This window comes from Oryzias melastigma, linkage group LG11 (assembly GCF_002922805.2).
Source record: "Oryzias melastigma strain HK-1 linkage group LG11, ASM292280v2, whole genome shotgun sequence".
Lineage (NCBI taxonomy): Eukaryota > Metazoa > Chordata > Actinopteri > Beloniformes > Adrianichthyidae > Oryzias > Oryzias melastigma.
In genome coordinates, this window is record NC_050522.1 from 7,844,109 (window position 1) to 7,866,739 (window position 22,631).

The 22,631-nt window shown below is 42.4% G+C and overlaps 5 protein-coding genes across 5 annotated transcripts in view; all 5 read left to right on the forward strand.

Moving 5' to 3' along the window:
* Window positions 1–927: 927 nt before the first annotated feature.
* On the forward strand, window positions 928–4,207 carry LOC112137319 (homeobox protein Hox-A10). Its single transcript, XM_024259575.2, has 2 exons — window positions 928–2,561; window positions 3,318–4,207. The coding sequence occupies exons 1-2, from the start codon at window positions 1,694–1,696 to the stop codon at window positions 3,590–3,592; spliced, it is 1,143 nt and encodes a 380-aa protein (XP_024115343.1). The 5' UTR covers window positions 928–1,693; the 3' UTR covers window positions 3,593–4,207.
* An 867-nt stretch (window positions 4,208–5,074) lies between these two features.
* Window positions 5,075–9,531, forward strand: hoxa9a (homeobox A9a). The gene is made up of 2 exons (XM_024259598.2): window positions 5,075–7,792; window positions 8,123–9,531. The coding sequence occupies exons 1-2, from the start codon at window positions 7,243–7,245 to the stop codon at window positions 8,362–8,364; spliced, it is 792 nt and encodes a 263-aa protein (XP_024115366.1). The 5' UTR covers window positions 5,075–7,242; the 3' UTR covers window positions 8,365–9,531.
* Window positions 9,532–12,553: 3,022 nt separating this feature from the next.
* LOC112161388 (homeobox protein Hox-A7) lies at window positions 12,554–15,877 on the forward strand. The gene is made up of 2 exons (XM_024296472.2): window positions 12,554–13,030; window positions 13,762–15,877. The coding sequence occupies exons 1-2, from the start codon at window positions 12,673–12,675 to the stop codon at window positions 14,049–14,051; spliced, it is 648 nt and encodes a 215-aa protein (XP_024152240.1). The 5' UTR covers window positions 12,554–12,672; the 3' UTR covers window positions 14,052–15,877.
* The window catches only part of hoxa4a (homeobox A4a), a 13,514-nt gene continuing 6,044 nt past the window's right edge, over window positions 15,162–22,631 (forward strand). The window contains exon 1 of the mRNA XM_024296546.2: window positions 15,162–15,293. The gene's annotated coding sequence lies outside the window, so the exon portion shown is untranslated. The remainder of the gene's footprint in view (window positions 15,294–22,631) is intronic.
* hoxa5a (homeobox A5a) lies at window positions 18,007–20,384 on the forward strand. Its single transcript, XM_024296534.2, has 2 exons — window positions 18,007–18,814; window positions 19,302–20,384. The coding sequence occupies exons 1-2, from the start codon at window positions 18,157–18,159 to the stop codon at window positions 19,550–19,552; spliced, it is 909 nt and encodes a 302-aa protein (XP_024152302.1). The 5' UTR covers window positions 18,007–18,156; the 3' UTR covers window positions 19,553–20,384.

Consider the following 22,631-nt stretch of genomic DNA (forward strand, 5'->3'; position numbering starts at 1 on the left):
GTCTCACAAAGAAGGACTCACCGTGGTGAAACGTGCTGGCTTTGAGGCTAATGTTGATACTTTGTCTAAAATAGTGAAGGGAGATTTGAATTTGTCAAAAGAAAAAGGCTTCAGCGCACAAAATCCACCTGGAAATCGTCCCTCAGTCACTTATCTGATGTGATATTTACTTTTTTTAAGTTAATTACAATTAAACAACCCACATAATTCCTCATAAGTATATATTTTGTTTGCATATTAAGAAAAAAAGCGACAGACAAACGCGCAAACGCACAAGTTTGCGCACAAATGGGCTCTCGGTGATCGAATCGTGGGCGCTAAATTGCTATTAATTTATGAATTTCTCCCAAATTTCCCTTCTGCAACAGGCAGCAATGAAAGCCGTATAGGGCAAGGAGCCACCTGGGTCTGGTAATGACAAAGCTCGCCAAGATTAACTTCAGCCTGGAACGCGCAATGGAGTGCACATGTCCAAGGACACGACGAGATGGAAAAGAGAGTTTTATTGTGGCTCTTATTGACCCAAATTGGATCGACTGGATGAGCTGAGCTCTAGGTTTGCTTCAATGCGGCACATTGAAGCCACCCCCACACAGTATATATTTTATGTTCTTTAAAAATGCATTAATATATAATGTGGATAATTAAAGCGGGTCGAAAATGAAGGGCGCGCGGGCTGAAATTGCGCGTAATTTTTTTAAATCAAAAACGGATTTGGAGAGCTAAATAAAACAGGAGAATGTATCGTGAAGGCGGGTTTTTTAATTAGTAGACGTACTTAAAAATATTTTACCAAAAATAAAAGACACATTAACATTTATCAAAAAAAGAAATGTAATTTTGTGTTCAATATTTTGTGTTTTACTTTAAGCAGATAATATTTTACTCTAAATCCTTTTCAAAGCAGAAAATTGTATTCTTTTGATTCTCTTTTGAGGCATATTTCACTTCAATTTAAACATTTTTCCCCTAAAAAGTAAAAAACCTGATGAACAGGAATCTTTTTTATTTAAACCAACGCACGCACAGGATTATGTATGTATATGAGCAGCAGTTCAGTGGAATATCCTTGAACATAATTCCAAGAAGTGTCGATGACGCACAGAAAGCGCATTTTTGTTCCTGGTTATTTTGTTAAAGGCGAATTCTTCTTCACTTTTAGACTCTTTAAGACACGTATGACAGTCGCAGCTCAGGTACTTTATGTTTGATGTTGATCCACAAATTCTTTGACACGTTTAATCCTGATTTCCACCTTTTCCAATTAACTAATTTTTGTATTTAGATTTTTTGTCCCCTTAAATATAAGTTTACTTTTTTTGTTTTTGGAAACAAACTTTATAATCCGTCATGAAGTCCACGAGAATGTGAACTAATCTCAGATTGCTGAGATTTATTTGCATGTTCACAGGACAGACGTTTCTTTTTATCTATATGATCTCTTTAGATTAAAATTCCACCTAAACAAATGATTGTTTTTTATGAATTTTTCATCAGTTTGCTGCTTCCTCTGTAAGACACGCTGGTCGCTCCTCCGTCTTTTTTTCTCTGCCTCCATTATGGTGATGGTCCAAGAAATACGTAGCTCCCAAAGTGGGAGGGACCACCCCCTTTCTAGCCACCCCATTGGTCCAGAGCCTGCCCTGGAGAGGGGGGGTGCCTCTAATCATATCCAGCATGTTTTGCACGAGAAATGTCAGCCAGAAAGGGCTATCTTCTTCCTTCGCCAAAATACACCACAATAATGTCATGTTCGGACAGTCCGTCAGGAAATGCGTTCTTGGTGGATTCTCTGATCAGCGGGCGCACCGAGAGCGGAGGGGGTCACTACAGTGGGGGTGCGCTGTGCGTCCCTCACAGCGCCGCTGCAGAAGTGCCTTATGGACTACACAGCTACGGATACTTCCCAGGGATGACGAAACGGGGTGAGATGGGTCCCCAGAACGTGGCCGCCGCCTCAGGTGCGTACATGTCCAATGTGGAGATGTGGATGGACACGCAGAGGTCATGTCGGATGGAGCAGGAGCACCCTGTGGGTCCTCAGGTCGCGCACTGCTCGTTCCCGCAGAACATCAAAGAAGAGAGCACCTACTGCCTGTACGAACAGCCGAAGTGCCCCAAAGCCTCCACCGCCGAAGACCTGACATATTCAAGGTTAACTACAGCCGGCCTCGGGTCGAGTTCTTGTACAGTTACCGATGGCGGCGGCGGCGGGGGCTCAGTGCCTGTCCCGGGTTACTTCCGCTTGTCTCAGACGCACGCACATTCTCATAAACTTTACAACACCAACGGCCCCCAGTCGAACCCTTCCCATTCTCATTTTGGCCTCCACCCCACCGCGCCCGCGCGCTTCCTCTCGCCGCCAACCTCGACTTCTGCTCGAGCCGCGGAGCAGGAGGGCAGGGACACCGAGGAGCCCCCCGCGCCCTCAGGGAACGCGGAGCCGCAGCCCCGCGCGGCGTCGGGCGCGGAGGAGACGCGGGAGTCCTCGGATGGAGAAGCCTCCTCCGGCGACGAAACGGAAGAGAACGACAAAGAGAGACCATCAAAGGTCATCAAAGGTAACCGCAGATCCTGTGAGGTGTGGTCGCTTTTGTTTTGATGCTATGCAGGTAAACTGAGGCGTTTGACACCTGTTTGGTTTTATGGGGGAATTTAACCGCAGTGACAACTCAGCACAACTCTAAATATTAAATTTACATTTAAGTATGAATATATAGCTGCATTATATTGAATTTTATTCAAACAGTGTACACTTTCACGGTGTTTGGCTGATGCGTAAAAGCTGATAGTTGGGCCTGCAGGTACAATAGTAAACCTCACACTTTCTTCATGTTTTTTTTTAAGAAATTTAAGCAAAATCATGTTTCAGATTAATGCAAATAATTCCTGTTAACACCTTTTAAATAGATTCATGGTAACTAAAAGTATGAAGGTGTTTTACGCAAAAATCTGCACGAGCGAGCGCACGCGCTCAAACAGAAATATTCTGCAGAATTTTATTTTGTATTTGCAAGATTTACCCTTTTTGTACATTTTACTGTTTACACGTAAATATTATTATATTTGTGCATTTTTGTATTCATACACTCTTCCTCCACAGACAAGTTTGCGTCACTGACGTAAATTTCTGCGGTTAGAACCACAACTTTTGTTTAAAAATGGTAACAATTTCCATATTTATTAGAGTGAGTTGTTTTTCCCTAAACATAAAATAACTTTTTTTATTCTTGGTGCACGAGTTTGTGTTTTGCCGTGTTCTTTTCACACGTCACTCAGTTCTTCATCTGCTTAAAAATGTGCCGTTTTCTGTATAGGAGACGCAAAAAGCGAAAACATGGCCAACTGGCTGACGGCGAAGAGCGGCCGAAAGAAGCGCTGCCCTTACACCAAGCACCAAACACTGGAGCTGGAGAAGGAGTTCCTCTTCAACATGTACCTGACCCGAGAGCGCCGCCTAGAGATTAGCAAAAGCGTCCACCTGACGGACAGGCAGGTCAAGATCTGGTTCCAGAACCGCCGGATGAAACTGAAGAAGATGACGCGGGAGAACAGAATCCGAGAGCTCACCTCCAACTACGGCTTTTCGTGATGGTAGAGGTGATCATTGCGGAAATACAAAAAAAAGGTGATCTCAATGACGCCCACCATCCAACGCCCACCTCCTCCCTCACTTTGTCCACCACGCAATGACTCATTTCAATGTGGGGTGCAACTTTCTTTCATTTCCAGACCTAAATGTTGGTGCATCCTCATCTGTGACCTACTGAGAAAAATCAAAGCAATATCACTGAACTTCATGTTTTTGTACCTCCATGTCCTCTGTTGTGCAGCTGGCTTTAGTGCACATTTGTGGTCCAAAAGATGCGGCTTTAGTGCCCAGCTCAGTCAAATATTCTCTTTAAAGAAAAACAAGCATTTCACAAATATTTGGATTTGCATGGTTTCCTAATAATTCTCGTTTTGTCCAAATTAAAAAAAAAATAAGTCTTACTTTACGCACTGGAAAATCGCCACATTTTGACGTTTAAAGCAGTGATATAAACCCGAATCCATGTGTACAATTCAAAAGGAAATGTAATTTTTCTCAGACTGAGGATTGCGCGCATGTGCGTGGAAAGGGAAGGAGGAATGTTTTTACTGTATATTTCTGTGTACATATGGCATTGTGTTTTTTGTGTAATGCTTAATAAATTATCAGCTCACACTCAGGAGGAACTGCTTGCATTTTTATACTCCGAGGAGCCACACGGGAAGGTCAAATAAATTCCTCCTTAAGAGTGGAGGATTTTGTGCAACAGTTGAGAAAGAAACATTGAAGACACAATGTCTGCTGGTATTCGGAAATAATTAGGATATTAGGCTGTAAGCCGTCTAGCTGCATGCCCAGCCGGCTATTGTAGAGTTTTATGACTGGCTGGTATATGAGCTTTCTCCCTCTCCTCGAAGAGCTGCTTCAGTCGTGAGACAGCCTGTCGGACGAAGAGGAGGCCCGGCTCACAGCTACAAACACGAGCTACACACACACTAAGGATAAAATTATTTCAGCTTTAGCTCGGAAATACTGGGATTAAGGTTGCGCAGATCGGGTAAGTGCCCTTGTCTTTGTGAATGTGTGCATTCCAGCCTTGCTGCTGCGGCTCAGAGTGTTTGGATCCGAGTTTTGTTTCACCGTTTTGGACACACTGATATGAATAAGCTGATTGTGTTTCACGGGAGGCCCGGATTGACTGTCGAGTGGTTTAGGTAGTTTCATGTTGTTGGGGTCCATTTCTACACTCTGCAACACGAAACTGTCTTAATTGCCACAGTTCCAAACGTCGAGATCAAGCGGGAAGCAAAGCGGGAACACGAGGAAAAGGGGATTTGCCAGCAAGTGTTCAGACGCACGTTCCAAACCTGTCCAGATAAAGACCCGAGGAGGGTGGCTGCTCGTTTTTCTGCTCCCAATCTCCCCCTTTGTGTTGTCTTCCTCCTCGCTCCTTTCAGAAATGTTTTTGTTTTTGGTGGATAAACGGAGCAGACGTGCCTTGTGTTCCGAAAAATCAAAGTCGAGCCGCAGTGTGCGTCGTGGAGTCGGGATTAAAAGGCTGTGTTTTCCGTGAGCTGTGGTGACGCAGACACGCCAGACAAGGCCTCGGTTACGACCACTGCAGTGGAGGGGAAGGGGAAGGTGAATGAGGCAACAGCGACCTCCTTGGGCAATGGGACCGGATGCTTCCGCTGCGCAATGGTGGCTCACACAAAAGGAGGGGAAGGGCTTTATGGCGATATTTAGATCCGCCAGACAGGCTGTTATCTGCAGAGGCAAAAGCAGTGAATAGCCCCTGCGGTAAACTGCGGGGTGAAAAAAACACCCTGATTGCGGTTTACAGCCTGAGAGCCTTTGGGACTGTTGCGTCTTTTTCCTGCTCCGAAGGTGTTTGTCTATTCTTATTTGTCTGCTTGAAGTTTTAGTGCGCAAACAGAGACACAAGGGGTCTTCTCCGACCCTCCTAAGCTTGTTTGATGTCTTCTGGACAAATAAAAACCACAAGTCAGATTAAAGTCAATGTATTTCGTCCTTCTTTTGTTCACTCCACGGATGTCATGGTAGCTGCAGTGTGCAGATTCTGTGTTTCTTCCCATGTGGCCTTGCATGGGTGTTGGCCAGGCTCCATTTTAAATGCTGGTAATAAATAATAAAACACCAGCGCAAACAAAGTTACTCCTTTTACCGAATTCTGCTTTGGAATTAATACATTCACGCATCCACGAGCCTTACATAATATTCCTTTTTTGACCAAACTTTCTGCAAACCCGGCTTCGTGCAAAACCACGCCGTAAAAATGTAAAATTCAAATGAATTTTTCAGACTAATTCGGAAATTAAATGATTTTCAGAAAACGTGCGTTTTTTTGAACGGACACTAAACTTTACGCTTATTTTTAGCACCGTTTTGCGTAACTTTACACCGAATGCGGCTGTTGGCAGACTTTAAAGTGCATTTGTTAATGGCCGTGAGGATACCAGCGTGGACGCCTGTGCATGTGATAACTGTGGTGCAAACAATAAACGCGTTCAGACGAATCACTGCATACTCTGTTCATGTGTTATTTGAATTTAAAAGACAAAAAAAAATATGGTTTCTATTCATTTTCATCTTTTCCTACAATTATTAAATTTCTAACTAATTTGTGCTAAAATACATGTCAACTCATGAATATTTTTCATTATCTTATGGCCCTTTTAAACATTTTTTTTAGGGAAAAACTCAAAAACTAAACCCTGCGAGTGTTTATGAGCTATAAAAGTTTACTGCACTACTTTCATATATATTTTTTAAAAGTAGATCATTTTAAACTGTTTTATATACGCATGTAAAATGTAAATAGATTAAAATTTGAATTTAATTGCAACTATTAGTATTCTTTTTTTTAGCTTATGTGGTGTTGGAAAAAATGAGTTTAGAAAACGCGCGTTTTACGCAGTAAAAATAAAGCAACGACTCAATTGCATTAAAATGTTTTTCAGATTATTTTGAAACGTTTGTCGTGAAACTTTAAATTGAGCAAAAAATTGATCTTATTTTTATTACGTTTACCCAATTTATAACCCGCGTTTGTTGAAGAGGAGGGGAATTTACGCACAGTGTAGATGTGTGACGCAAAACCAACATAAGCACAAAAACAATTTGTGTTTTTTCTTTTATAATCCTCAGTTTAATCCTGCCTCCATAACCCGCTGCTGCTTAAAAAAATCTGTTTTGGCGCGCTGTAATATCAGGGTGCTTAGGCTTCCTATAAAGCATCTCGTAAAATGAGGCTTCCGAATGCGTCGTTTTGGATAACCAACGGGATTGTAAATGGAAATAACACCGTAAAAGTTTTACTTTCTGGTCGAACATCACCCCCTCCCCCGTAATACAATTAGCAGATTTTGTTTCTTAAATATTGATAATTCTTAAAAGTCGAGGTTGTAACAGCACTGAGGGTGAGTATTTAATGACTACAGGGATTGATTTATTCTTTATTGTTCAGCCTTATGATCACGTGACTCCGCTGCCCAATGGCAGGGGCGCCTGTCTCCCCATTACTTTCCCACTGTAGTTCTGTGTGGGGCCAAGTTGCTACTTGATTTCTCCACATTGTTATTTTGTGAGGCTGGGTTTACTGCGTGTGTATATGTATGTGTGTAGTGTGTGTTGCCCTTTTGCTCGTATCTGTTGTATGACTGTGTCCATGTGAAAGTCATTTTTCTGCCATGTCGACATCCGGAACGCTGACCAGCTACTACGTGGATTCCCTCATTCTGCCCGAGAGCGAGGAGCTCTCTGTCCCGAGGTACCCCTCCGCTCCCGGGCTGCAGCACGCCAGACAGCCCGCCTCCATCGGCGACCCGGGCGAACTTGGGACTTGCACGTTCCCGTCCAAACCCCAGGTGTTTGGGCCGACATGGAACCACGTCCCCGCGCAGTTCCCAGGCACAGTCTCCTCTGTTTATCATCACCACTACGGGCATCCTCAGGGCCCGGTGGCTGCAGAGACAGATGGCCGCTATCAGTCGTGGGTGCTGGAGCCCATGTCCGCTTCGTTGCCTTTGACCGGATTACCGACGAGCCAACATTTCGGGATCAAACCAGAGGGTCTGGGGACGCGAGGGGACGGCGCGCTGCCCGGGTCTCACACTTCACTGCTGCTCTCCGATTACGCAAACGGCACGGTGGCGACAGCATCACCGGCGGAGAAGGACGAGCTGAGCGCGCAGGCGGACGCGAGCGCAGAGGGCGAGGAGAAACCGGGCCTCGACCCAAGTAAGTGACTGCTCACTCGTTTATGTTTAAACAATTTACGCAGAAAGCTGAGTGAGGCTATGCGTGTTGGGGGGCTGCGCGTCGACGCAGATGCCATTCTGAACATGCCATTTCCAAAAAGGGGGGGCCGTTAATGGCCGTGCTCACGTTGCAGCCTTCGAGCTTTTAAAGTGAAAGTGGACACACGCGTAACAAGACAGCTGCATTTCTCTGAGTGTTTTCTTTATTTGTGTTTATATTTAAGGTGTGTGTGTTTGTGTGGGGTGGTGGGGGGATTTTATGTCAGGCAGAACCGGGTCCTCATATAGTCTTGCACCGAATTCTTTCCAGATAACCCGGTTTCCAACTGGCTCCACGCGAGTGCCACCAGAAAAAAGCGCTGCCCGTACACCAAGCACCAGATCCTGGAGCTGGAGAAAGAGTTCCTCTTTAACACCTACCTGACCAGGGACCGAAGGTACGAGGTGGCGAGGCTGCTCAACCTCACCGAGAGACAGGTTAAAATCTGGTTCCAGAACCGCAGGATGAAGATGAAGAAGTTCAACAAAGACGGCGCGCCGAAAGACGAATAAGAAAAGCGCAAAAGAGCAGTATTGAGGTTGACACGCCGGCCTCTGTGCCCAAAGGACCTTGTTTTTAACTCCTTTGTCTCATTGTTCTATATTACAGGATTATGTGAATAAGATAAAAAAGCATGTTGAGCTATAGTTTTATGCGACTACCTTCATATTGCACAAATCTGACAGTGCCATCTCGATTTGATTCATTTGCTCATTCTCTTTTCAGTGTATAGTTTGCCTGTGCTCGTCCGTGTATGGATGTTCGTAGCTGTGTGTGTTTTGTTTGTAGTCATATTTGTTGTTTGCTGACCGCATAGTTTCCCCAAGTGTATTAGTTTCAGATCAAATCCAGACGGATGAGTTTAACAATATTTAAAAAAATGAAGTAGGTGCACAAAAACGCAGAAATCTCTTGAAATTCTTGCAAAAATGATGAAAACACAAAAGCTACATGGCATAATTGACTACCTACGTCCTTTTAACTACCTACATTTGTTTTTAGATTATTGCGGATTATTGTAGATTTGCTTGCGTCACTGTAACTGAATTTCAGGGAGTAACATTTTCAAGGGAAATAATGTTTGTTAGTTAGAGAAAATGAAACACTGTAGGCTACTCATCGAATACCTCGCGGTCTGCTGGCCGTCTGACGTTTGCTTCACAAATGTAATTTGTACTATTTATTAAATAAAACAAATTATATCTGGACTATAACGCCTTAAATGTATTTTTTTATATTGCGTAAAATTTCAAATGTCAGAAAAAGATTTATTTTTTCTGCTTGGAGGAACCAAATGACACACCCAAAGATTTGAACAAGGTGCGCATGAGGTGAAAATAGGTGTGTGTGCGTAAAATGTGTGTGTGCGTAAAAGAGTCCATGTGTGTGCGTAAAAGCGCGCGTGTGTGTGCGTAGGTTGGGGACAGTGTTGCGTCTTGGCAAAGGATGTTGTTAGCTGTATGCAGCCATAAAAGACAATTACCGCCATAACCTTTTATTGGGTGCAAAGCGCCGCAAGGCGAGAGGACACAAAACAACAACAGAAAAAAAAGAGACACGAAGTGTTCAACAGCTGAAGCCCCAAAATACTGCCAGCCTTTGTGTCCAGCTCTGCGCAAATATGACAGAGTCTTAGGCTGCGGTTCTGATCTTAACACCACCGAGAATGAAAAAAAAAATACTAACAAAAATATTTAAAAAGACGAGAAAATGTAGAAAATAATGATTTGTTTCGTTTATGTTGTGCGTCTTGATGCCAAATCCTGATCGATCAGCTGCAGGTCTGCTCACACAGGCAGGCTGTTCACTTCCCCTGCACAAAAAGAAACAAAGGCTTGGACGTCGAAGGGTAAATCGGACTTTAGTCCGGCGGCTGTGCTGTTGTGACGCCCGTTAAAGGGACGCAGATGGACCCAAACTTCAAAGACTCGGCCAGAGACAGTGCCATAAAACGCCTGGTCTGCTATACTGTCTGGCATTCCAGTTTTAATGACTTTATGGCCGTCCAGACACAATTAGGCCGTTTCCAGAATGACACCCATTTGTTTTTTTCTTCTCTTTCTGTGTGACTGAGATCTCCACAAAAGGCCGGGCGGAAATGATCAGCTTTATTGGATTCTGCCCGCCGGGGACGCGCAGGACTCACGGTCATTCTGAGGAATCCTTTGTTTCTACCTGGGAACCTTCCGCCCTCTGCTCCCTTTTTTCGCTGTGCTTGTGCTGAAGGGAAGGAGCAATAAACTCAGCAGCTGAAATCCAAACACAAACCTTGAAAATGTCTCTTTAACTCGGTTATCACACAAGCCTTTCGCCACAAACCCTTAAATAAGAGAAGCTATTAGTTCTACGGGTAATTTGAACCGATTTAATTGAGATTGTTTTGTTTTTTTCTCAACTTCACATGTCATGCGCATGCGCACAAGTGATTATTTACCTTGCAGTTCTTCCAAGGGACCAGACGGTGGCGGTACTGTCCCACAACACACTGGCAACAAACTGAAGCAACATTTTAGGTCAAGGAGAACCATTTCACACCTTTTTTTTACAGTGTCGGTGCAGAAACGACTCTCAGGTCAGCAGGGAAGAAAACCCAACAGCTGCTGTGCTCAAACACCAGCAACATCCTCGTGTCTCAGATATTAGACGACGTCCTACAATGTTAGTTTACTGTAAACCCAGTTTAAACAAGATTTATATGCGTAACTGTCTAAACTCCAATTAGAACTTGCCTGTGGCTACATTTTTTTAAAGAGAAAAATCTTACAGATCATTCAAAAAATCTGAACTCTCCTGTGAGACTTTCCTCATGTATTTATGTATTTGTTGCTTAAAATGAGTAAATGGATTTAAAAAAGCATAAAATCATTTATATTATCAATAATAAATCAGTACATTTTTGTGGCCTTGTTAAAAAGTACTTAAAGAAAGTAACATGATTTTCCTTTTTTGAACTTAATTTTTTAAATTTGTAACTTTAAATCCCTAAAAAATACCTATAATTTGAAAATACACTATAAAACATTTTGCGATTTATAATTTAAACTTACTAATGACAAAAGTTTTATTTAGTTTAATATTTCGTATTTTACTTTTTAAAGAAAACATGTTTTAATAATTATATGTTGTTTTAAAAATGTATATTTTGTTTGCCTTTAATCTTCGAAGAATGTTTACATGAACTCCTTAAATGATAAATTTTCTCCTCAAAAATTTTAATCTCATTCAATTTTAATTTAAACTTAAACATTTATTCTACTTAGTTGAGTTAATGTTTTGCATGATTTAGCTTTATTTAATACTTACTTTTTTATTTTAGTGCTTAAACATTGTGATCGGATTACATAAAAACATAAAAAATGCATCTTTTGCAAAAATGTCAAAATAATACATAAACATGACGATTAGAACAGTAATATTCATAGATGTTATAATTGTTGCTTTTATTTTTATTGCCATCTTTTTAAATCTCATATATTTAGCATCTCGTCCATAAAATGAAATTATTTCTAAGACAAACTCAAGATCAGAACACAAATAAAACTAATAAACAATTTATAAAAGTTAAGTTCGCCTAATCGGTAAGTTAAACAAATGAATGAATTAAATTAATTTAAGAAAATTAAGAAAAACGAATTTATTCTGTTTTTCAAATGTTCTTTTAAAATGATAGTGTTCTATCTTTAATAATGTGGACTCATCTGTATTTTTATGATTTTTTAAATGTCTTAATGGTTTGTTGTCAATATTTTATCATCGTTTTTCTTGTTTGTATGAAAACACACAAACACTCTGTTTATCTAGTGCAGGGTCTGCTGCTGAAGCTGCTCTTTTTATTCCTTCTCTTGTGGATCTTCAGCTTGTGGAAATAATTTGAATAAACAGTGGTCTTTTTATTCAGCTTAATTTGTTTTAGTGTTAATTAAGTTTTGACATTCATGATTAGATATTTAACATGTCAGATAACTGAGCACAAAGATGGCAAAAACTTCAATCTACTATTAGAATACATTTAAAGCACATATTCTTATTGTCTGAGTAGTGCTTAATTTAACTGCAATTATTTGTATATATTTTGCATAAAAAATGCAATTCACACCGATGTTGTTTATGAGGAAAAAAGCGACCAAAGTCACAATGATAGAAATGTCATCTTTGATGTTTTCTTATTCTTATTTTAAGTAAATCTGCTGCAACAGGAGAATCTGATTTGAAAGAAATCGTGTTTTATTTTGAAAGGAACTTTTATGTTACCAACAGTAAAATAAGCTTATTATAAAGAAAAATATAACACTTTAAACGATGTTTAAAACTACATTTTAAAAATGAATGGCATCACGGCCACAATACTATAATAAAAGAATAATTTTGTAAACAACGTGTCTCTCATGGGTTTTGGTCTCTAAGAAACTGGACCAAAAGGCTCTTTTAGCATTAAAGGTTGTAGACTGTGGTGCCATAAAGTAAAAAACAAACAAACAAATAAGACAGGTTTATGTTTTTGCATAAATTTAGCTAAATCTGACACAAACATGACTTTTGTGTTCATTAATTTTCCCCCAACATGGAGGTTTCTCTCCTGTGTGTATCTAAATGTGTCTACGTGTGAAGTGTTAACCTCCTCTGAAACCCGGCTCCATAATGAAAGCGACGCCTGCGCTGATTGGAGGAGAGTGAACAGGCCGGAGTCACATGGGTGAGTTCTTTGGTCCAGAGGAAAATGGGGTTTGGTGTAAATCTAGGGTGTATTGCTGTCATATATCACGCTACCTCGTAAAAACGACACCGGGGATTCTGGGCCAACAAATCTGAGAGGAAAAAATATGAGTTCTTATTATGTGGACGGTCTTCTGAGCAAATCCGCGGCGGTGAGTTCCCTGTTCCCGAGCGCAGAGCGCGCTTGGAGCACTTTTGGAGCTTGTGGAGAAAAGCAGGGCTCCTCTCGGACTTCTGCGGCCGTCTCCTGCGCGCCGCCTCTCTCGGGAGTTTACGGCGCCAATAACGCAGCCAGCCGGAGCTATCCGGTGTTTACCTCAGGCGATGCGCGCGGAGGGGACGCTCTGCGCTACAGTCCCTTTGACCAGAACCGTCTGTTCAGCGATGGCAGCTGTCATCCGGGTCCGGGACCCCACTTTCCACCTCCAAACAAGCACCGGATGTACCCCTGGATGCAGGCATCAGGTATGGGCTAAATCAGAATCGAGCCGCTGTTTTTTATTTCTAAAAGTTCGATGCTGTTGCATGGAAAGAATCGTAAATTTTTTATTGCGCAACTAATGAGTTCTGCAGCCATAAATTCATTTGGCCTGCGCTTCTGTGCTTTCACCATGAGCAGAGACCTCACCGCTGGGGGGTTTCTCTGCTCTTCTATTACTCTTGCAGCCTCCTTCTCCCCTTTGTGGTTGTAAAACAGAGCGGCTGTTGTGTAAATCAGCTCTCCTGCTCTCTGCAGCTCCTCTCTCCTCTGCAGAGGTTCTCCTGAAACCGCCGCCTCCACCAGCTAACGACAACGCAGCCTTGGCATTCCGGGCTTTCATTTAAAGATTGCGTGCAATTCATTAAGCCCACATGCAGTTCGTTTGGTGAGCAGAACATGGCTCTTAATTGGAAAAACATGGAGGGTATTTAAGGAAGCAGGAGCCAAACATCCCAGCAGGACCACTTTAAATTGACGCAGAAAAGAGAGGAAAAAAATGAAAGCTGTTTGGTAAATGTGTGTTACGCAAAGAGGCCTGTGTGGGGGATGATGTGAAATTATGAAGCACAATGAAAAGGCAATTACAGATGCATTTACGACACCCCGTTGTTGACATTTTATTGTTGGCACACTTTTCAGGAACATTTTGGCTTGTAATAATTGACAGGAAGTTCCGTTTTAAACATTTAATTTGACATTTTCCCTCATTTTACAGATCCAAATCGTAAGCGGGGACGGCAGACCTACTCCCGGTACCAAACCCTGGAGCTGGAGAAGGAGTTCCACTTCAGCCGGTATCTGAGCCGCAGGCGCAGGGTCGAGATTGCGCACGCCCTGAGCCTCACGGAGAGACAAATCAAAATCTGGTTCCAGAACCGCAGGATGAAGTGGAAGAAGGACCACAAGGAACAGTCGGGCCCCGCGCAGGCGCACGCTGGGGTTCAGGCCCTGTCCGATCCAGAAGACCCAGAGAGCGCAGAGGTGGAATCCCAAACTGCAAAGTGACCATAGAGATGGACAGAGTTAGATCACTGTTTTCCTGGGGGAGAGATAAGAAGGGACAAATCTTTCTATGCACTAATAGTATTTTAGTCCTCGTTTAAAATTTGCATTCCTCTAAGAAGAAACTATAAATCTATTTGCTCTTCAGGATTCGAAAACCCACTCCAGATATATACAAAACGTAAGACAGCAACAAAAGCAGCTTTTTAGATCAGCTAACTACTTTAAATTCAATTAAATGTATTAAAAAATATGACTTTGCTATCTTAGGCTTTTTGCTTTGAAATGAGATTTGAATATTTTTTTCCAGGCATTTAAATGCATTTTGGATGCGTAAAGCTCGCCATTTTACGCACAGAAATTCCGAATGTTCCGCTGAGTATTGTAAACAGATTCCTTTGTAATTTTTTATTATTTCTAAAATCGTGTGGCTAATAAAATATTTAATGTCATTACATTTATTTGTCGTCATATTTAATGTAAAAACTAAACACATTTTAGCCAAAAGAAAAAATGTTGTGAATACAAATAGCAGAAAACGTTGGAACAGTCGCACGAATTCTATAAAGTTTATTATTTGGATAAAATTGCTTTAGAAAGAATGAATTTGAAGACAAAAGTTTAAAGAAAATCGTGAGAACATTTTACTGATCGAAACAAGATAAAGTTCACTTTGGAGCGCACTGGAAAACGGCGCAGTGGAAGAATGTCAGCTATGAGGATGCGAGATGGGACAAGCTGCAGATGACTGCTGAGCTGCTCCCAAAGTCTCAGCAAGATGGCGCCTCACCCCTCCCTTTCTCCCCCACTTTCCCCCTCCCTCCCTCCTCTCCCCGGCGCCGGGTCATAAATCCGTTGTTGTTTATGAAAATTTACAGCGTAGCGGTCCAACTTTACGACGCGCCTCGGCTGCCTATTGGCTGCAGCGCGTCACGTGGGAGGGAGCCGTGAACATGAACTTTTTTTTATATATATATATTTAATTTCCAATAGCAGAAAAGAGCCGCCTGTCATTTAAAAAGGACTCCACGATCCTCCTCACGCGCCTTCGCTCTCCACCTCCTGCTCTTTTCATTCCGGATGGAACGATGCGGGAGCTCCAAGCTGAAGGTGAAAGGATTATTCCGGACAACTGTGTGGAAGAAACCCTCATGGGCTCCGTTTTCTGACTAAAGGAATCGAGACTTTCCTCCGTCATCTGCACCTGCTCCACGCCCTCCCCTCACCTTCACCTCCTCTGACGAGGTAGGACCCCCGCAGCTTCTGTGTCCATGGCATGTTTGCTCATTCTGAACTGATAGGGTCTGAACGGAAGTCTCTCTTTAAAATAATCTTTTTTTTTTGGCTAAAATGTTGAAATCTTCTGATGTGACATTAGTCGTGTTTCATTTACATATGAAATAAATTAAAAATACTAATTTTCTAATCTATAAGGTTGACATTGGGTTTCTTTGGTGACGTGTGGTTTGTGATAATTGGCTGTTTATCTTTTAAGAAAAGGAACCAGAATGTGCGCTCTTTGTCGCCCTCTTGTGGAAAAACGAGAAGCGTGCAGCTGTTTTTTTATCTGCAATTGGACAAACTGTGACCTGTTTTTGTGTGCACGCGTGTTTTCCTGCTTGCATTGAATGAAAATCTCACCTGCTGAAGTTTTGAATGAAGACACTCAACCTTTTTCACTTTGTGTTACATGTTAAGAATTTAATTGTGGAAATGCAGATTTTGGCTTTATCCTCTTTTTTGGTGGAGCATTTTGGTTCTGGTTTTGGTGCATTTGAAACAGTCAAATGTCTCGGTTTCTACACAATAAATCACGTCCAAAACGTGAAGGAGCTCTGTTGTTTTTAAATTCTCAAAACTGTATTTATTCCTGTCAAAGATGAAATAAACAATTTTATTTTTTAAATATATGTTTTAATAATTTCGAGGCAGTAAATTATCTCAATGTGTTTATTTTGATGAATCAATTCAGATTTCATTTTCATTAAAGTAAAAATAAACATTTGATACAATAAAAATAGAGGAAAAAAGCTAATTTTCTTTGAAGAATATCTAACATATGGATTCTTTAAGGATTAAAATACCTTATATGGATAATATATTATTGAAAATCGTTTTATTATATTACATATTACTATTATACATGTTTTATTTATATCACTGAAAAGTTTTTTCTTTTTACTGAATTATTTCTTTTTTCGTGCGTAAAGAAGGTTCATCCTTAATTATTATAAAATTTTACCTTTATTGTCCGTGACTAATTTGCACCAGAGAGTTGGGGGCCTGCATTGTCCCGCCCTCCTTTTCCTCTCTACAAGTGACCCCCTCCTTCCTTTTCCCTCCCTCCCTGTCAGACACCGGCGCGCACTCCGTCCCTTTTCTTGCGTTTCAATTTTCGTGGGAACTTTGTCGCCATTGGCCGGCCGTAAATCAGCTGCAGTAAAATGTCCGAGCAGCAGAGTCCGCAGCGCATGCTCTGCCTTCATTCCACTCCTGCGCAACGCAACACCTTCGGGCAGCAGTGACCTCCACGCGGGCGCGCGCACACCTGGGTCAGAAGAACCAACAATCTGTCTGCTCGCTCGAGTCTTGCAAGAACACTAAATTGTGCAGAGAAAATGAACAGCTCTGGGGGGTGGAAAGGCCGCGTGGAGGGGAACCAGAGGACAAGTCTTTGCCTTCCAGAGACTATAGGAGCCATAAAAATTCCACGAGCAGAAAAAACAAACGGACTGCCGAGACTTTATGGAGGCTTCACGCCTGCGCTTTGGGTCCTGGGTGTTGTCTTTGTTATTTAATTATAGAACATTTAAAGTTTTTATGTTTTGTTATGTGCAAAAAGCAGCGTATCCATTTATGGAACTAACGCTTATAAAAGATCATAGCATGTGGCTTTAATAGTGTTTTTTAAGATTGTTTGAAGCATAATTTTGTCAAAAATGTGTAATTTCTTTCCATTTAAACTTAAATTTATTTCAAAAATAGGGATAAAAAAATCAAGATCTGATGTTTTTTGGGTAAAAAAAATAAACTAAGAGTGTCTAACAACACATTTTTATTTTTATAGTTTTGTGTCTTTACATTTCCTTTATAAATTATATCCTTTTGTATAAAATAAAAATGTAAAAATAAATGTTCCGTCTTCCACGTCTCACACTGGCATCATTCCAGCAAAAACACCAAAAGTCAGCTTGATCAGATTTCTCTTTTAGCCGTTTTGACTGAACTGTTCCCATTAAACTGAACCTAATCAGCATCGTTTTATGCAAAAGAGGCGCAAAGACTTTCATCCACACTCCCGCAGATTTTGCATCGTTATAGTTTTAACCCGCTTACAGCGCTGGTTGCTTTACAGCGCGCATATGAAGGAAATACATTTTCGAAGTGGCTTCAAAGACAGGCCCTGGACGAAACGCTGTTGCATTGCTCGATTATGTTGCGTTTTTCCTGCGTCTTCCTGTTTCAAATCTAGTCTTTTGTCCTCGTTACGCGCAGTTGTTTAGTTATTTAGATCATTTTATGGATGTATATATATTTAAAAAAGCACAGAGCAGTTCTGAATTGGATTGTATTCTATTATCTGCAAAGATATTTACTCCCACCGCCCATCTCAACATGCATAGCGCATTCTGATTGAGTTATTCCTGCGCACTATCACTGCAAAGATTGCGCTCGCAGCGTGTCACTTGTTGTATTGTTAGGGAACCTTTTTTGCCGCAATGATCGTTAACCTCCGAATAACCCCGCGTGGAGCTCAAGCCTCTGGAAACGCCGCAGACAGGCAGTGCAACAGTTGCGCCAGAGGATGGCGCAGCGCGACAATCCAAAACAGCAAAGCCCTCCCTTCTCGCTCGCGCGGAGAGGCGCGCGCCCCTTACATCCCACCCAGTATTTCCTGCGTGCGCGAGTTTACCTCTGGAGGTCACCGAGCAGGATTTACGACTGGTCAACAAAAGCACGTGATTCCCCGCCGTACCCCATATTTGGGTGCCTACGTAAGAGAGAATCAAGTCCATGTCCCACTCATTTCCATAATTCATCATAAATTGTGCAAGGGTGCTATAGGACGCACTAAGCCATAAGAGCCACAAATCAAGAACGCAGGTTTATGCTGTTTGCTTTCCACAACAATCATCATAAAAGCAACAAAACCTACAAACGGAGGAACTGTCAACAAATGAGCTCCTATTTTGTGAACTCATTCTGCGGTCGCTATCCCAATGGCGCGGACTTCCAGTTACATAATTATGGAGACCACAGCACAGCAAACGAGCAATACAGAGACTCAGCGGCCATGCATTCCAGCAGGTACGGCTATGGATACAACGGGATGGACCTGACAGTCGGACGGGGCGCCGGAGGACACTTTGTGGGCGGCGAGCGCGCGACGGGCTACTCCCCGAGTCACTCGGCGGCGACGGCAGCCTCGGTGGAGCCCGTGAGATACAGCCACGGTCAGTCCACCGGCAGCGCTGGGAACTCTTCTCTGTCACCCCCGCCTGACCCTCTCCCGTGCTCGTCGGTCGCCAGCTCGCCCCCGGTCACCGAGGCGCAATCCCAACACAGATCCGCCAAGAACTCCGCGGCCGCCCCGTGCGCCAGCTCCAACGGCGGCGCGCTGCTGCTTTCTCGGGACTGTGTGTCCAAAGCTTCCCCCCTGGAGGAAGAGAAGGCGGCGGGAAGCGCACCATCAACTCCCCAGAATGCCAGCGACTCAGCACAGCCCCAGATATACCCGTGGATGAGGAAACTCCACATCAGCCACGGTAAACACTTTATTTTTGTTAAATAACGGATTATTTAGGAAGCGTAGCATCTTTTAGGGAAAAATGAATATATTTTCACAATATGATACACACCCTAAATCAATGTTTTTCCACGTAAAAGGTAAATGGCGCCAAAAAAGGCGCCCCTCACCTGTTTGGTAGTTTGCACTTTTGTCCAGGTACGGGACGATTTAAAATCACAGCATGCAACACTGAGTGTAACATTAATAAAGTTAAATCAAACTCAGGAAAGGCTAAATATATTCTTCTTTAGTTCTTTGATTAGTTAATTGATTTAAATATGTTTAAAACATGTCAATTTTGCTCCTAAATACATTTTTATTTTTACTAAGGAAATATTTTAATTTTATTCAGTCATGTTTAGAAAGCTAATCTGCAGAAATTGAATCTAATGTATTTAAATTGTCCTTATTTACTGTAAAAGTCCCTGCTGATTCATATGTTTGTCTCCATTTTTACGCATAAGATCTCTCCGGACCTGAGGGGAAACGGGCCAGAACCGCGTACACCCGGTACCAGACCCTGGAGCTGGAGAAAGAGTTCCACTTTAACCGGTACCTGACCCGCAGACGGAGGATCGAGATCGCGCACGCCCTCTGCCTCTCAGAGAGACAGATCAAAATCTGGTTTCAGAACCGCAGGATGAAGTGGAAGAAGGACAATAAGCTGAAGAGCATGAGCATGGCGGCTGCAGGCGGGGGAGCCTACAGGCCGTGATCTCCCTCCAGATAACGAAGAGCACGTACGACATACATAAATAAATAAAGAAAAGTGCAAAAAAATTTTAAAAAATTGCCATATCAACTTTTCTTTCACTTTTGAAGAAAAAAAAGACTTGTTGACTGTGCGTCCGGGGCGAGGGGCACCTCTCCATGTCCAGAAAAAGTCCCCATTATATTCCTAAATATAATTTTCTTTAAAACCTTCATCGTGTTAATGCTTATGTGGATTATGTACAGTATTGTCTAGTTTTAGGGAAAAAGAAACATGATTTTTTAAATTATTACAATTATTTTTGTCCAGGCTGGAAAAAAACACAGTTGGCGCAAACACTTGCAGATATTTCTGTCTCGACAGAGAGTTTGTGTTCAGCCTGGATTTCTCTGTATGTACTGTAAAAAAATGTGTGTATTTATTGGTTTGATGTATTGTACAAACTTGCCAGAAAATCAGCTTCCAGAAGTAGAACCAGCATCAAAAAAGCCTTTGTGTGGTAGTCGCTGTGCGCACATGTGTGGGCAGAGGTGCATGCCGCCTCACCCTTGTGTGTACAGTAGCTGTGCCTTGTTTTCTTTGTTTTCCCAGCAGCTTTGTGTTTGAGGTGTTCACCTGGGCGCAGCATCTTAGTAAAGAAACGTGCTTTTGTCTCGCTGTTTTCTGTGTGGACGGTCCCACGGTAAATCCCTGTGCCTGTGCGTAAAACTTCATCGTGCCAAGCTTTCTTTTTGGAAAATGTTTTCTTTTTTTGTTCCCTCTTGAAGACTGGAAGTCAAAATATGCTATAAGAATAAAGATGGCGGCGATAATAAAGTTTTTACTGGAATGAAAACTTTTTGTAAACTTTCGTTGTTTAAAATTCTTCAAGGTAAATCAACAGGTTTCCCTTTGAATCAAAGCTTTGACTCACCTTGAACTGTGTGGGGGCTTCAAGGGCCGTGCGTCCCCATACAGGCAGGCTGTCCTGTGTGTTCTCGGAGAATCAGCTCGACTTTTCTGGCTGTAAACTTTATTAGGGGGGGTTGATTCTGGCTCCCTGACATTTAGGTGCTAAATGAATGGGGGTTTTGTCTATGAATTAGATCGTAAAAATCATCCGGAGAGCGGCCAGATAGGCTCACTGGCCATAAACGGTCACGTGGTAGCCATTAAAGTAAGTTTTATGGTTTTGGGGAGTTGACAGTATATTGCACATAACATATAATCGCGTGGAGGGCGAAGCTTCGTCTGAGTCTCCCCTTGCGCGCTGGAAGCGTTACTTGACCGGTGCAGGGCTTTGTGTTCTTTTGGAGCGGACGTTTTGCAGGATGGGGAGCGCGCGCCCTGGGTGAGTTTCTGCAGATTGGTCGGTAGCCTGGGAACAGCCATCCCGTGTTAAACAGTCTTATTATTGTACTCGCTCCATCTATCCGTCCCTATTAGTCCATTATACTAATTTGTCAGTTGTGGAGTGCTGGATACTGGTCTGGGCAGATGTTGCACAGGGTTGGGTTCGGCTCGTGGCGATTTAATTGCTTCCTTCCCTGCGTAACTGGCTCTCCTCCATCTGTGGTGTAACTCATAATCCATTTTTACATGTTGGATAATTATCTCTGTGTCCATTTCCACCCCCACAAACTTGTCGTTTTATTACATTGGAGAGTCCGCAGAGCATGGAAGTTGCTTGTGGGAAGATGCGCGCGGCCACAGGCCCTGCAGCCTCGCAGACCGCAAAAAGTGATTGTTTTCTGAATGTCGGCGACTTTTCAGGCGCGGGCAAAGTTGGCAGGAGCTGTGTCGCGCGCTACACATGTGGGTGAGAGGCTGTGGATTTCGGGGGGTAAACAGTGTCGAGTAAACACAACACGGATGAAACAGCAGCAGCGGGGAAACGTTTTAGAGGAATTCCGTTTTGTGTCGAACCAGTCTCATTGTGTTCTGAGGTTGAAAAGTTCAAATGACCTCTCCAAAAACTCACTCTCGCTTTGTGGTGACCTCTTGTCCGCGCGATCAGGGGCGAAGCCGGCCACCAGCGGACACTGGTAACAAAAGCACGAGTGGATAATGGCATCAATTGTGTAAAAATATCTTTACAGAAAACTTTCGTTTATCTTTTTGCCCATTTTCTTGTGTTACATCAGTTGAAGAGTCGATGCGCATCCTTTTGCACACAAAAAAAACATTTTGGGGAACTTCAAGCAGATTTTCACAAAAGCAAAACATTTTCTTTATAATACTATTCTAGAATAGTTAAATGATAACTTGTCTAACAAAGTGTGTTGAATGTAATAGTTTTATTTTAGGGTTTTTCTCCTGTTTGAAATACATTTTCATAATGGAAACGGACGAAAAAGAAGAAAAAAAAGTACCACACCTCTAAATTATTTTTTAATTCAGGAGGAATTTGTGTTTTTCTTTTATCTTGAAATGATGTAGGGATTATACCCATAAAAATTAGAGTTTCACCAAATACTAAACCAGGTTTTAATGTTGAGCATCTTTGCTTTTCGATCCTAAAAAAGCTGAATTCAACCCTTTCGGATGGAGCTCGCACCCAAGTGAAACAGGATGTTCCATGTGTGCAAATAGTTGGAACTGGAACCCTTTTGCCAATATTTCAGAGGGAGACGTTTCGACAGGGCCCCATGTGCGGCGCATTGCCGGCAGATAGAGAGGGGAGGCTGCGCAGGTTCATCGGGAGGTCAGCCGCAGCACCAAGATAAATCTGCATCCTCTCGGAGCCACCAGCAGAGCTCGCTTTAGGCCAAGTTCACTGTCACTCTGCTGCAAAGAGGCAGTGGCGCGCGCACGTGAACAGATAGAGCAGCGTGCGTCTTCGCGTGTATTTTGTGGATAAAAAAAAAAAAAAAGATGTGCAAAAATGAAGCTCCAGGAGGACAGAGCGCGCCTGGTGGAACACTGCGCTATTGGAACAGATTGCGCCAACAGATAAAAAAAAGACCCAACAAACTCTTTTTGGTCTGCTCCCACTTAAATTTACATATTTTATGTTTTCACTGCTTTGGGTTGGATCCATTTCTCTTTTTCTGTGTTTGGAAACCTCACTAAAGCACGATTTCATCTTTTTTTTTTTTTTTTT

What these genes read in the sequence shown, in the direction of transcription:
- hoxa9a (XM_024259598.2), top strand. Translation starts at nt 7,243, where the DNA reads ATGTCGACATCCGGAACGCTGACCAGCTACTACGTGGATTCCCTCATT. An exon ending in GAAACCGGGCCTCGACCCAA is followed by an intron (nt 7,793 to 8,122) that starts GTAAGTGACTGC and finishes AATTCTTTCCAG; the next exon opens with ATAACCCGGTTTCCAACTGG.
- LOC112161388 (XM_024296472.2), top strand. Translation starts at nt 12,673, where the DNA reads ATGAGTTCTTATTATGTGGACGGTCTTCTGAGCAAATCCGCGGCGGTG. An exon ending in CCCCTGGATGCAGGCATCAG is followed by an intron (nt 13,031 to 13,761) that starts GTATGGGCTAAA and finishes CTCATTTTACAG; the next exon opens with ATCCAAATCGTAAGCGGGGA.
- hoxa5a (XM_024296534.2), top strand. Translation starts at nt 18,157, where the DNA reads ATGCTGTTTGCTTTCCACAACAATCATCATAAAAGCAACAAAACCTAC. An exon ending in GAAACTCCACATCAGCCACG is followed by an intron (nt 18,815 to 19,301) that starts GTAAACACTTTA and finishes TTTACGCATAAG; the next exon opens with ATCTCTCCGGACCTGAGGGG.
- LOC112137319 (XM_024259575.2), top strand. Translation starts at nt 1,694, where the DNA reads ATGTCAGCCAGAAAGGGCTATCTTCTTCCTTCGCCAAAATACACCACA. An exon ending in ACCATCAAAGGTCATCAAAG is followed by an intron (nt 2,562 to 3,317) that starts GTAACCGCAGAT and finishes TTTTCTGTATAG; the next exon opens with GAGACGCAAAAAGCGAAAAC.